This window comes from Salvelinus namaycush, chromosome 35 (assembly GCF_016432855.1).
Source record: "Salvelinus namaycush isolate Seneca chromosome 35, SaNama_1.0, whole genome shotgun sequence".
Classification (NCBI taxonomy): Eukaryota; Metazoa; Chordata; class Actinopteri; order Salmoniformes; family Salmonidae; genus Salvelinus; species Salvelinus namaycush.
Window position 1 is genome coordinate 6,800,708 of NC_052341.1, and position 14,250 is coordinate 6,814,957.

The 14,250-nt window shown below is 43.8% G+C and overlaps 1 protein-coding gene across 1 annotated transcript in view; it reads left to right on the forward strand.

The window, feature by feature from the left end:
• The window catches only part of LOC120029376 (protein kinase C epsilon type-like), a 128,281-nt gene extending 118,815 nt beyond the window's left edge, over window positions 1-9,466 (forward strand). The window contains exon 11 of the mRNA XM_038974602.1: window positions 9,059-9,466. Coding sequence (XP_038830530.1) covers window positions 9,059-9,466 — 408 coding nt within the window. The remainder of the gene's footprint in view (window positions 1-9,058) is intronic.
• The last annotated feature ends 4,784 nt before the right edge of the window (window positions 9,467-14,250 follow it).

Genomic DNA, 14,250 nt, shown 5'->3' on the forward strand with positions numbered 1-14,250 from the left:
TCTTTACAGCAGTAACTCAACATAGATCTTTACCGCAGTAACTCAACATAAGATCTTTACACCCCAGTAACACTCAACATAGATCTTTACAGCAGTAACTTCACATAGATCTTACAGCAGTAACTCAACAGAGATCTTTACCCCAGTAACTCAACATAGATCTTTACAGCAGTAACTTCAACATGCGTGTGATCTTTACCCCAGTAACTCAAACATAGATCTTTACAGCAGTTAACTCAACATAGATCTTTACACGCAGTAAAATCTACAGAGCATCTTTACACCCCAGGTAACTCAACATAGATCTTTACCCCAGTAAACTTCAACATATATCTTTTACCCCAGTAACTCAACATAGATCTTTACAGCAGTAACTCAACATAGATCTTTACAGCAGTAGCTCAACATAGATCTTTTACCTCAGTAAACTCAACATAGCATCTTTACAGCAGTAAACTCAACATAGATCTTACAGCAGTAACTCAACATAGATCCTTTTACAGCAGTAACTCAACATAGATCTTACAGCAGTACCTCAACATAGGATCTTTACAGCGAGTAACTCAACATAGATCTGTTACCAGCAGTAACTCAATATAGAGCTTTACAGCAGTAACTCCAACATAGATCTTTACAGCAGTAACTCACCATAGATCTTTACAGCAGTAACTCACCATAGATCTTTACAGGGAAAAAGCATAACTCAACATAGAATCTTTACAGCAGATAAACTCAACATCGATATTTTACCACAGTAACGTCAACAGAGATATTTACCCCAGTAACGTCACACAGAGATCTTTACCCCAGTAACTCAACATAGATCTTTACAGCAGTAACTCAACAGAGATCTTTACCCCAGTAACTCAACATAGATCTTTACAGCAGTAACTCAACATAGATCTTTACCCCAGTAACTCAACAGAGATCTTTACAGCAGTAACTCAACATAGTTCTTTACCCCAGTAACTGAACATAGATCTTTACCCCAGTAACTCAACATAGATCTTTACAGCAGTAACTCAACATAGATCTTTACCCCAGTAACTCAACATAGATCTTTACCCCAGTAACTCAACATAGATCTTTACAGCAGTAAATCAACATAGATCTTTACCCCAGTAACTCAACATAGATCTTTACCCCAGTAACTCAACATAGATCTTTACCCCAGTAACTCAACAGAGATCTTTACCCCAGTAATTCAACATAGATCTTTACAGCAGTCACTCAACATAGATCTTTACCCCAGTAACTCAACATAGATCTTTACAGCAGTAACTCAACATAGATCTTTACCACAGTAACTCAACAGAGATCTTTACCCCAGTAACTCAACATAGATCTTTACCCCAGTAACTCAACATAGATCTTTACAGCAGAAACTCAACATAGATCTTTACCCCAGTAACTCAACATAGATCTTTACAGCAGTAACTCAACATAGATCTTTACAGCAGTAACTCAACAGAGATCTTTACCCCAGTAACTCAACATAGATCTTTACCCCAGTAACTCAACATAGATCTTTACAGCAGAAACTCAACATAGATCTTTACAGCAGTAACTCAACATAGATCTTTACAGCAGTAACTCAACATAGATCTTTACAGCAGTAACTCAACATAGATCTTTACCCCAGTAACTCAACATAGATCTTTACCCCAGTAACTCAACATAGATCTTTACAGCAGTAAATCAACATAGATCTTTACCCCAGTAACTCAACATAGATCTTTACCCCAGTAACTCAACAGAGATCTTTACCCCAGTAATTCAACATAGATCTTTACAGCAGTCACTCAACATAGATCTTTACCCCAGTAACTCAACATAGATCTTTACAGCAGTAACTCAACATAGATCTTTACCGCAGTAACTCAACATAGATCTTTACCCCAGTAACTCAACATAGATCTTTACAGCAGTAACTCAACATAGATCTTTACAGCAGTAACTCAACAGAGATCTTTACCCCAGTAACTCAACATAGATCTTTACAGCAGTAACTCAACAGAGATCTTTACCCCAGTAACTCAACATAGATCTTTACAGCAGTAACTCAACATAGATCTTTACAGCAGTAACTCAACATAGATCTTTACAGCAGTAACTCTACAGAGATCTTTAACCCCAGTAACTCAACATAGATCTTTACCCCAGTAACTCAACATAGATCTTTACCCCAGTAACTCAACATAGATCTTTACAGCAGTAACTCAACATAGATCTTTACAGCAGTAGCTCAACATAGATCTTTACCTCAGTAACTCAACATAGATCTTTACAGCAGTAACTCAACATAGATCTTTACAGCAGTAACTCAACATAGATCTTTACCACAGTAACTCAACATAGATCTTTACCCCAGTAACTCAACATAGATCTTTACAGCAGTAACTCAACATAGATCTTTACAGCAGTAACTCAACATAGATCTTTACAGCAGTAACTCAACATAGATCTTTACAGCAGTAACTCAACATAGATCTTTACAGCAGTAACTCAACATAGATCTTTACAGCAGTAACTCACCATAGATCTTTACAGCAGTAACTCAACATAGATCTTTACAGCAGTAACTCAACATAGATCTTTACCACAGTAACTCAACAGAGATCTTTACCCCAGTAACTCAACATAGATCTTTACCCCAGTAACTCAACATAGATCTTTACAGCAGTAACTCAACAGAGATCTTTACCCCAGTAACTCAACATAGATCTTTACAGCAGTAACTCAACATAGATCTTTACCCCAGTAACTCAACAGAGATCTTTACAGCAGTAACTCAACATAGTTCTTTACCCCAGTAACTCAACATAGATCTTTACCCCAGTAACTCAACATAGATCTTTACAGCAGTAACTCAACATAGATCTTTACCCCAGTAACTCAACATAGATCTTTACCCCAGTAACTCAACATAGATCTTTACAGCAGTAAATCAACATAGATCTTTACCCCAGTAACTCAACATAGATCTTTACCCCAGTAACTCAACAGAGATCTTTACCCCAGTAACTCAACATAGATCTTTACAGCAGTCACTCAACATAGATCTTTACCCCAGTAACTCAACATAGATCTTTACAGCAGTAACTCAACATAGATCTTTACCGCAGTAACTCAACATAGATCTTTACCCCAGTAACTCAACATAGATCTTTACAGCAGTAACTCAACATAGATCTTTACAGCAGTAACTCAACAGAGATCTTTACCCCAGTAACTCAACATAGATCTTTACAGCAGTAACTCAACAGAGATCTTTACCCCAGTAACTCAACATAGATCTTTACAGCAGTAACTCAACATAGATCTTTACAGCAGTAACTCAACATAGATCTTTACAGCAGTAACTCTACAGAGATCTTTAACCCCAGTAACTCAACATAGATCTTTACCCCAGTAACTCAACATAGAGCTTTACCCCAGTAACTCAACATAGATCTTTACAGCAGTAACTCAACATAGATCTTTACAGCAGTAGCTCAACATAGATCTTTACCTCAGTAACTCAACATAGATCTTTACAGCAGTAACTCAACATAGATCTTTACAGCAGTAACTCAACATAGATCTTTACAGCAGTAACTCAACATAGATCTTTACAGCAGTAACTCAACATAGATCTTTACAGCAGTAACTCAACATAGATCTTTACAGCAGTAACTCAACATAGATCTTTACAGCAGTAACTCACCATAGATCTTTACAGCAGTAACTCACCATAGATCTTTACAGCAGTAACTCAACATAGATCTTTACAGCAGTAACTCAACATAGATCTTTACCACAGTAACTCAACAGAGATCTTTACCCCAGTAACTCAACATAGATCTTTACCCCAGTAACTCAACATAGATCTTTACAGCAGAAACTCAACATAGATCTTTACCCCAGTAACTCAACATAGATCTTTACAGCAGTAACTCAACATAGATCTTTACAGCAGTAACTCAACATAGATCTTTACAGCAGTAACTCAACAGAGATCTTTACCCCAGTAACTCAACATAGATCTTTACCCCAGTAACTCAACATAGATCTTTACAGCAGAAACTCAACATAGATCTTTACAGCAGTAACTCAACATAGATCTTTACCCCAGTAACTCAACATAGATCTTTACCTCAGTAACTCAACATAGATCTTTACAGCAGTAACTCAACAGAGATCTTTACAGCAGTAACTCAACATAGATCTTTACAGCAGTAACTCAACATAGATCTTTACAGCAGTAACTCAACATAGATCTTTACAGCAGTAACTCAACATAGATCTTTACAGCAGTAACTCAACATAGATCTTTACAGCAGTAACTCAACATAGATCTTTACCCCAGTAACTCAACATAGATCTTTACCCCAGTAACTCAACATAGATCTTTACAGCAGTAACTCAACATAGATCTTTACAGCAGTAACTCAACATAGATCTTTACAGCAGTAACTCAACATAGATCTTTACCCCAGTAACTCAACATAGATCTTTACAGCAGTAACTCAACATAGATCTTTACAGCAGTAACTCAACATAGATCTTTACAGCAGTAACTCAACATAGATCTTTACAGCAGTAACTCAACATAGATCTTTACAGCAGTAACTCTACAGAGATCTTTAACCCCAGTAACTCAACATAGATCTTTACCCCAGTAACTCAACATAGATCTTTACCCCAGTAACTCAACATAGATCTTTACCGCAGTAACTCAACATAGATCTTTACAGCAGTAACTCAACATAGATCTTTACAGCAGTAACTCAACATAGATCTTTACAGCAGTAACTCAACAGAGATCTTTACCCCAGTAACTCAACATAGATCTTTACCCCAGTAACTCAACATAGATCTTTACAGCAGAAACTCAACATAGATCTTTACAGCAGTAACTCAACATAGATCTTTACCCCAGTAACTCAACATATATACTTACCTCAGTAACTCAACATAGATCTTTACAGCAGTAACTCAACAGAGATCTTTACAGCAGTAACTCAACATAGATCTTTACAGCAGTAACTCAACATAGATCTTTACCCCAGTAACTCAACATAGATCTGTACAGCAGTAACTCAACATAGATCTGTACAGCAGTAACTCAACATAGATCTTTACAGCAGTAACTCAACATAGATCTTTACAGCAGTAACTCAACATAGATCTTTACAGCAGTAACTCAACATAGATCTTTACAGCAGTAACTCAACATAGATCTTTACAGCAGTAACTCAACATAGATCTTTACCCCAGTAACTCAACATAGATCTTTACCCCAGTAACTCAACATAGATCTGTACAGCAGTAACTCAACATAGATCTTTACAGCAGTAACTCAACATAGATCTTTACAGCAGTAACTCAACATAGATCTTTACAGCAGAAACTCAACATAGATCTTTACAGCAGTAACTCAACATTGACTGTATGTCACGTTCCTGACCTGTTTTCTGTTATTTTGTATGTGTTTAGTTGGTCAGGGCGTGAGTTGGGGTGGGCATTCTATGTTTTGTGTTTCTATGTTTTGGTCATTTGTAATTAGCCTTATATGGTTCTCAATCAGGGACAGGTGTTTGACGTTTCCTCTGATTGAGAACCATATAAAGGTAGGCTGTTCACACTGTTTGTTTGTGGGTGACTGTCTTCTGTGTCTGTGTATGTTGCACCACACGGGACTGTTTCGGTTTGTTCGTTCGTTTGTTGTAGTCTGTACCTGTTTGTGCGTTCTTCGTCATTTTGTAAGTTCTCATAGTTCATGTCTGTCTACGTTCGTTTGTTATTTTGTAGTTTGTTTAAGTATTTTCGTGTTTTCGTCTTTACTTTAATAAACTTCATTATGTCCACATTCCACGCTGCGCTTTGGTCCAATCCCTACTCCTCCTCTTCTTCCGAAGAGGAGGAGGACAACCGTTACAGAATCACCCACCAACCATGGATCAAGCAGCGTGATCGGAACCAGCAACAGCGGCAAAGAAACCAGGACTCGTGGACATGGGAGGATGTTTTGGACGGCAAGGGTTGCTACACATGGGAGGAGATCCGAGCTGGAAGAGATCGCCTCCCATGGGAACAGCTGGAGGCGATTAGGAGAGCAGAGGCAACCGGAGAGAGGAACCGGAGTTATGAGGGTACGCGACTAGCAAGGAAGCCTGTGAGTAAACCCCAAAAATTTCTTGGGGGGGGGCTAAGAGGGAGAGTGGCGAAGTCAGGTAGGAGACCTGCGCCTACTCCCTGTACTTACCGTGGAGAGTGAGAGTACGGGCAGACACCGTGTTACGCAGTAGAGCGCATGGTGTCTCCTGTACGTGTGCATAGCCCGGTGCGGTACATACCAGCTCCTCGTATCGGCAAGGCCAGTTTGAGCATTGAGCCAAGTGCCATGAAGCCGGCTCTACATATCTGGCCACCAGTGCGTCTCCTCGGGCCGGCTTACATGGCACCAGCCTTACGCATGGTGTCCCCGGTTCGCCTACATAGCCCGGTGCGGGTTATTCCACCTCCCCGCACTGGTCGGGCGATGGGGAGCATAAAACCAGGTAAGGTTGGGCAGGCTCAGTGCTCAAGGGAGCCAGTACGCCTGCACGGTCCGGTATTTCCGGCGCCACCTCCCCGCTCCAGTCCAGTACCACCAGTGCCTATACCACGCACCAGGCCTATAGTACGCCTTGAGAGTCCAGTGTGCCCTGTTGTTGTTCCCCGCACTAGCCTGAAGGTGCGTGTCCTTAGCCCGGTACCTCCAGTTCCGGCACCACGCACCAGGCCTACAGTGCGTCTCAGCCGGAGTCTGAGTCTGACGGCAGCCAGAGTCTGCCGTCTGCCCAGCGGCGCCTGAACTGCCCGTCTGCCCAGCGGCGCCTGAACTGCCCGTCTGCCCAACGCCGTCTGAACTGTCCGTCTGCCAAGCGTCGCATGAACTGCCCGTCGGTACTGAGCCTTCAAAGCCGCCCGTCTGCCATGAGCCTGCAAAGCCGCCCGTCTGCCATGAGCCTACAGAGCCGTCCGCCAGACAGGAGCCGCTAGAGCCTTCCGCCAGACAGGAGCCGCTAGAGCCTTCCGCCAGACAGGAGCAGCCAAAGCCTTCCGCCAGACTGGATCAGCCAGAGCCTTCTGCCAGACAGGATCAGCCAGAGCCTTCTGCCAGACAGGATCAGCCAGAGCCTTCCGCCAGACAGGATCAGCCAGAGCCTTCCGCCAGACAGGATCAGCCAGAGCCTTCCACCAGACATGACCAGCCAGAGCCGTCAGCGAGCCATGACCAGCCAGAGCCGTCATCCAGCCATGACCAGCCAGAGCCGTCATCCAGCCATGACCAGCCAGAGCCGTCATCCAGCCATGACCAGCCAGAGCCGTCATCCAGCCATGACCAGCCAGAGCCGTCATCCAGCCATGACCAGCCAGAGCCGTCATCCAGCCATGACCAGCCAGAGCCGTCATCCAGCCAGGATCCGCCAGAGCCAGCCAGCCAGGATCCGCCAGAGCCAGCCAGCCAGGATCCGCCATCCAATCCGGTGTTGCCCCTCATTCCGGTGTTGCCCCTCATTCCGGTGTTGCCCCTCATTCCGGTATTGCCCCTCATTCCGGTATTGCCCCTTAGTCCGGTGCTGCCCCTTAATCCGGTGGGTTTAATTTGGAGGGTGGTCATTGGGAGGAGGCTACAAAAGCGGGGTTTGACTATGGTGGGATGGGGACCACGCCCAGAGCCTGAGCCGCCACCGTGGACAGATGCCCACCCAGACCCTCCCCTAGACTTTTGGTGGTGCGTCCGGAGTTCGCACCTTGAGGGGGGGGTTCTGTCACGTTCCTGACCTGTTTTCTGTTATTTTGTATGTGTTTAGTTGGTCAGGGCGTGAGTTGGGGTGGGCATTCTATGTTTTGTGTTTCTATGTTTAGGTCATTTGTAATTAGCCTTATATGGTTCTCAATCAGGGACAGGTGTTTGACGTTTCCTCTGATTGAGAACCATATAAAGGTAGGCTGTTCACACTGTTTGTTTGTGGGTGACTGTCTTCTGTGTCTGTGTATGTTGCACCACACGGGACTGTTTCGGTTTGTTCGTTCGTTTGTTGTAGTCTGTACCTGTTCGTGCGTTCTTCGTCATTTTGTAAGTTCTCATAGTTCAGGTCTGTCTACGTTCGTTTGTTATTTTGTAGTTTGTTTAAGTATTTTCGTGTTTTTTCGTCTTTACTTTAATAAACTTCATTATGTCCACATTCCACGCTGCGCTTTGGTCCAATCCCTTCTCCTCCTCTTCTTCCGAAGAGGAGGAGGACAACCGTTACACTGTAGACATAGACACACACACAAACATTATACAGAGAGTAGTGTGAAGGTTGTTCAGTGAAGACAAGCACAATCAAATCAAATCAATCTAATTGTATTTGTCACATGCACCGAAATCACCAGCTTGAAATATTGTCAGCCGTTAACCAACAATGCCGTTTTTAGAAAAATAACAGTTATTTAGAAGGAACGAAAGCAGAGTAGTGTGTGTGTGTGTGTGTGTGTGTCGGTGTGTGTGTGTGTGTGTGTGTGTGTGTGTGTGTGTGTGTGTGTGTGTGTGTGTGTGTGTGTGTGTGTGTGTGTGTGTGTGTGTGTGTGTGTGTGTGTGTGTGAAGCCGAATCAGGGGAATCAATGACGAGGCTGGTGTATTGAGCCTTTGTAATGACTGAAATAGTAAACCACACAATGTCACCCCAGGGGCCTGTGACTATAGTGGCTTTGAGACCTCAACAGACACTTGATAACACTAAGAGAAAACACAGCTCTTAGAGTTAAGTGCTTTAAGTGGGACACAACTGAAGCTACTCTACCTTTTAACGCTACTACTCCAAAACCTTCCAGCGTTCCTAAACAACCAACCAAACCCCATCTGGTGTTGATCATAACCCGTACAACTTATTCAAATTCAAGTCAACAGACTAATATGGAGATGCATATTTGGCTCCCATACAAGGTACTAATGTACCTCCTGGTAAAAACTAGGTAGTTATAAGGCCTATCTATCTACGCAGTTACCTGTGTGGTGTGTCTGTCTCTAATGTCTCGCTGCAGGTGGAGGGCCGTGCTGTAGAGGTGGAGGCTGAGGAGATGGAGCAGGTTGACTCTAGGGCCCTGGGGAGCAGCGTGGAGGGCCGTGCTGTAGAGGTGGAGGCTGAGGAGATGGAGCATGTTGACTCTAGGGCCCTGGGGAGCAGCGTGGAGGGCCGTGCTGTAGAGGTGGAGGCTGAGGAGATGGAGCAGGTTGACTCTAGGGCCCTGGGGAGCAGCGTGGAGGGCCGTGCTGTAGAGGTGGAGGCTGAGGAGATGGAGCAGGTTGACTCTAGGGCCCTGGGGAGCAGCGTGGAGGGGCGTGCTGTAGAGGTGGAGATGGTGGACTCTAGGGCCCGGGGGAGCAGCATGGAGGGCATGCACAGCCATGTCTCCAGAACAGAGAACTTGGGAGTAACTCAGCATCTCTAGAACACTGAACAGGGAGATAGGAGAGAGACACAAATACATTTCACCCAAACTGAAAAGCTATGACGAGAATTTGTTGAGAAAGCGAATGTAGGCCTATATATAATTAAATATAGAGTGACCTGAGAGATAAAAGACAGAAGGAAAGGAAAAATGAGAGAAAGATAATTAATTAGGACAGACAGACAGACAGACAGACAGACAGACAGACAGACAGACAGACAGACAGACAGACAGACAGACAGACAGACAGACAGACAGACAGACAGACAGACAGACCCAAAAAAGGTCCAGTTGCCAGGACCATAAATACAAATTCCACCTAGACACTGTTGCCCTAGAGTACCCTTTACGGTTGTGAGGTTGGGGGTCCACTCACCAACCAAGAATTCACCAAATGGGACAAATATCAAATTGAGACTGCATGCAGAATTCCACAAAAACATCCTCTGTGTACAACGTAAAACACCAAATAATGCATGCAGAGCAGAATTAGGATGATTCCCACTAATTATCAGAATCCAGAAAAAGAGCCATTAGTTTCTACAACCACCTAAAAAGAGGCGATTTCAAACCATCCATTACAAACCCCTTACCTACAGAGAGGTGAAACTGAAGCTGAACCTCAGCCAGCTGTTACGGGGACACTCAAAAACACAAACAGACCCCACAGAGCCCCAGGACAGCCACACAATTACACCCAACCAAATCATGAGAAAACAAATAGATGTTTACTTGAAACATTGGAAAGAATCAACAAAAAAAACAGAGCAAAATGAAATGTTATTTGGCCCTAAACAAAGAGTACACATTAGCAGAATACCTGACCACTGTGACTGACCCAGACTTAAGGAAAGCTTTGACTATGTACAGACTGAGTGAGCATAGCCTTGCTATTGAGAAAGGCTCTCAAGAGAAGACAGGATATGTGCACACTGCCCACAAAATGAGGTGGAAACTGAGCTGGACTTTCTAACCTCCTGCCAAATGTATGACCATATTAGAGATACATATTTACCCCAGATTACACCAACCCACAAGGAATTTGAAAACAAATCCAATCTTGATAAACTCCTATCTATCTTCATCTATTAGGTTAGATACCAGTGTGCCACTACAAACACCATTGTAAATGCAACTTATATTTATCTGTTTATTTATTTTCCCTTTCATATTTCAACTATTTACATTGCTACAACACAATATACATAACATTTTAAATGTATATTATTTTCAATATTTTATGAGTGTAATGTTTACTGTGAATTTCTGAATGTTTATTTCCCTTTTTGTTTATTGTCTATCCCACTTGTCTTGGCAATGTCAACACATTCCCCATGCCAATAAAGCCCTTTGAATAGAATTGAGAGACAGACAGACAGACAGACAGACAGACAGACAGACAGACAGACAGACAGACAGACAGACAGACAGACAGACAGACAGACAGAGACAGACAGACAGACAGAGACAGACAGACAGGAGGGAGAGACAGAGAGAGAGACAGAGAGAGAGACACAGACAGACAGACAGAGAGAGAGACACAGACAGACAGACAGACAGACAGACAGACAGACAGACAGACAGACAGACAGACAGACAGACAGAGTGAAAGAGTGAAAGAGAGGAGGGAGAGAGAGAGACACAGACAGACAGACAGACAGACAGACAGACAGACAGACAGACAGACAGACAGACAGACAGACAGACAGACAGACAGACAGACAGACAGACAGACAGACAGACAGAGGAGGGAGAGGGTTTTAGAGTATACCTGTCCTCCCCCACCCCTGGGAGGTCATCCATCTCGTCTGCAGCCTGGAAGACACAGGAGGTTGTGGAGTTCCTGGACAGCATCCCACACGCCTTATCAGAGTCCAGAGACATATTCAACCATAGCTGGGGTGGAGGCAAGAAGAAAACAGCCAAGAGCAATTTAGTGCTATTGTCTAATTTAGCACGGAATGGACATATATCTGTTTGGCTGCCCATTGAACACAGTCACACACACACACACATAAACACACACACAACCCTGTCAGCTTTCAGAGGAGTGGGCAACAAAGAGAGAATGGACAATAAAGAGAAGGACATTGCTGTCAACTCATAATATGTAGCTACTCAGCTTAGGCCTGCTGAAGGTATAATGATTGAACAGTTTGGATAGGAAAACAGGATGGTTTTAAACGTCCTAAGTGTAGTTACTGTGTAACAAGCACGCACGCACACACAGACCTAACACTCACCTGAGACTTACCCCAGTGTTTTACCAAATATTCTGGGCCATGGCCTCAGTCGACCTGCTCTGACTTGTGCCAAGGCAAGGCCACTGGTACTTTTCAGACAGCATTTACATAACAATGACTATCTGAGAACATGAGTTACCTTCCATGGTTAACACATTCTCACAAAGCAACTGTCTTGGTGATGCAGAGGTAGTTGATTCTGCTCTTCACAAGTCCTCAGTGTAACAACACTCCTGACAAACACAGTTCCCCAAAAAAATAACACTAGAGCTTACATGAACATAATCACTGACGACAAAACGGGTGCTTTGATGGCAGACACACCGGTGCTGTAATGGCAAAAGGCCAACAGTAGAACGATGTGAGCATAATGGTGCAAATCATCAATCACTTGCCAGCTTTCCTCCACGTGGCCAATGTTTTGCCTGTACAGCCTGTACAGTACGGGCAAGTCCCTGGCCAGCTTGTAAAAAGTTGCCTGTACATCCTGTACAGTACGGGCAAGTCCCTGGCCAGCTTGTAAAAAGTTGCCTGTACAGCCTGTACAGTACGGGCAAGTCCCTGGCCAGTGTGTAAAAAGTTGCCTGTACAGTACGGGCAAGTCCCTGGCCAGTGTGTAAAAAGTTGCCTGTACAGCCTGTACAGTACGGGCATGTCCCTGGCCAGCATGTAAAAAGTTGCCTGTACAGCCTGTACAGTACGGCAAGTCCCTGGCCAGCGTGTAAAAAGTTGCCTGTACAGCCTGTACAGTACGGGCATGTCCCTGGCCAGCTTGTAAAAAGTTGCCTGTACATCCTGTACAGTACGGGCAAGTCCCTGGCCAGCTTGTAAAAAGTTGCCTGTACAACCTGTACAGTACGGGCAAGTCCCTGGCCAGCGTGTAAAAAGTTGCCTGTACAACCTGTACAGTACGGGCATGTCCCTGGCCAGCATGTAAAAAGTTGCCTGTACAGCCTGTACAGTACGGCAAGTCCCTGGCCAGCATGTAAAAAGTTGCCTGTACAGCCTGTACAGTACGGCAAGTCCCTGGCCAGCGTGTAAAAAGTTGCCTGTACAACCTGTACAGTACGGCAAGTCCCTGGCCAGCATGTAAAAAGTTGCCTGTACAGCCTGTACAGTACGGCAAGTCCCTGGCCAGCGTGTAAAAAGTTGCCTGTACAACCTGTACAGTACGGCAAGTCCCTGGCCAGCGTGTAAAAACTTTCAAATTACATCACAGAATTGGTAAAGAAATATAGTATCTTGTATGAAGAAGAAAACGAGCTGGGTTACTGCTACTAAAACACACACGGGATCCAGTGACTATCTCCAGTCAAGACAATATGCCTGCATGCCATAGGAAAATACTATTTTCTCTCCTCGCTTTTTCATTTCCACCATCTTTAATTAGCCTACTGTACTTTCCTCCATAGAACACGACCTGGGCCGCTAATAGACTATATAGTCGCCATATGTGTCCCTCTTCAACGGGAAATACGCTTCTACACAACATTCTTGCAGGAAAGTTTGCGAGTTGTTTTATGTAGCCTATAGTTACCGTCTTTGTTTCTTTCCCCATGAAATCTCAGTTCGGAGTTTTTCAGAACAAAAACATCTGTTCTCCCGAAGCATTCCTTCTTCTTGTTTGGTCCCTGTGTCTTTTTTCTGATATTGTATTTAGTTTGCTGGCACCTATCAATGCGATAGATCCATAAAATACATCCTAAAACGGCAGAGGGTAATGAACTTTCATTTGATTTTTAGGAAAACTTACCACGCAAATGCCCAGTTCGACATATTGGGGATGTCGGATATCAGAGCGCTACGTAGTCATCAGTTAATAGCATAATATTAGCCTATCGTCCCGAAGTGAGGATGGGCAGCGTCCTCACTTCGGAGAGAGAGTCCACATTCAATCAGCTTGTTGCCAAAAGTCCACGTCCTGCAGCAATAATACCAGCTATATTTGGCCACCCCTTGGCTTGTACTGTAACGTAGGCTATGTACAAAAAAAAATCCGTTATTATAGAGACCTTCCTCATCAGTTCAAAGCAGCCGTCAGAGGGAAAAGATAGATTGGACAGGAAATATTTATGTCGTTAGGCTATCCACCCACAATTGCGGGGACTGTCTGCAATTAGGCTCCATCTATTCTACGTTGTAACAATCTGGATCATAATCTTGGTGTTGATGTACCTGACCACATACATGAACGAGCTACATTAACATATGCAATCTAATTTTAAAGGACCTCAACGACTGCTGGGCCTTGGCTACTTGAAACATGGAATAGATGTGTAGCTATAGACATTCTGATGGTGACTGAAATGTTTAATGGTATTGTTGCCTACAACAACACAATACTCAGCTTCTTCGGCATTCAAAACCACCGCCAGAATCAGTAACCTCACCCATTTATAATCAAATGAGTAGGCCAACGGTTACATTGCACACACTAATGGGATTACTGTGTATAGTCAGATTTATATACTAAATTAGTTCACTTAAAACGAGAGGCCCCACCCAGCACGTGACGTCCACGGACCGATAATTTTCGGCTAT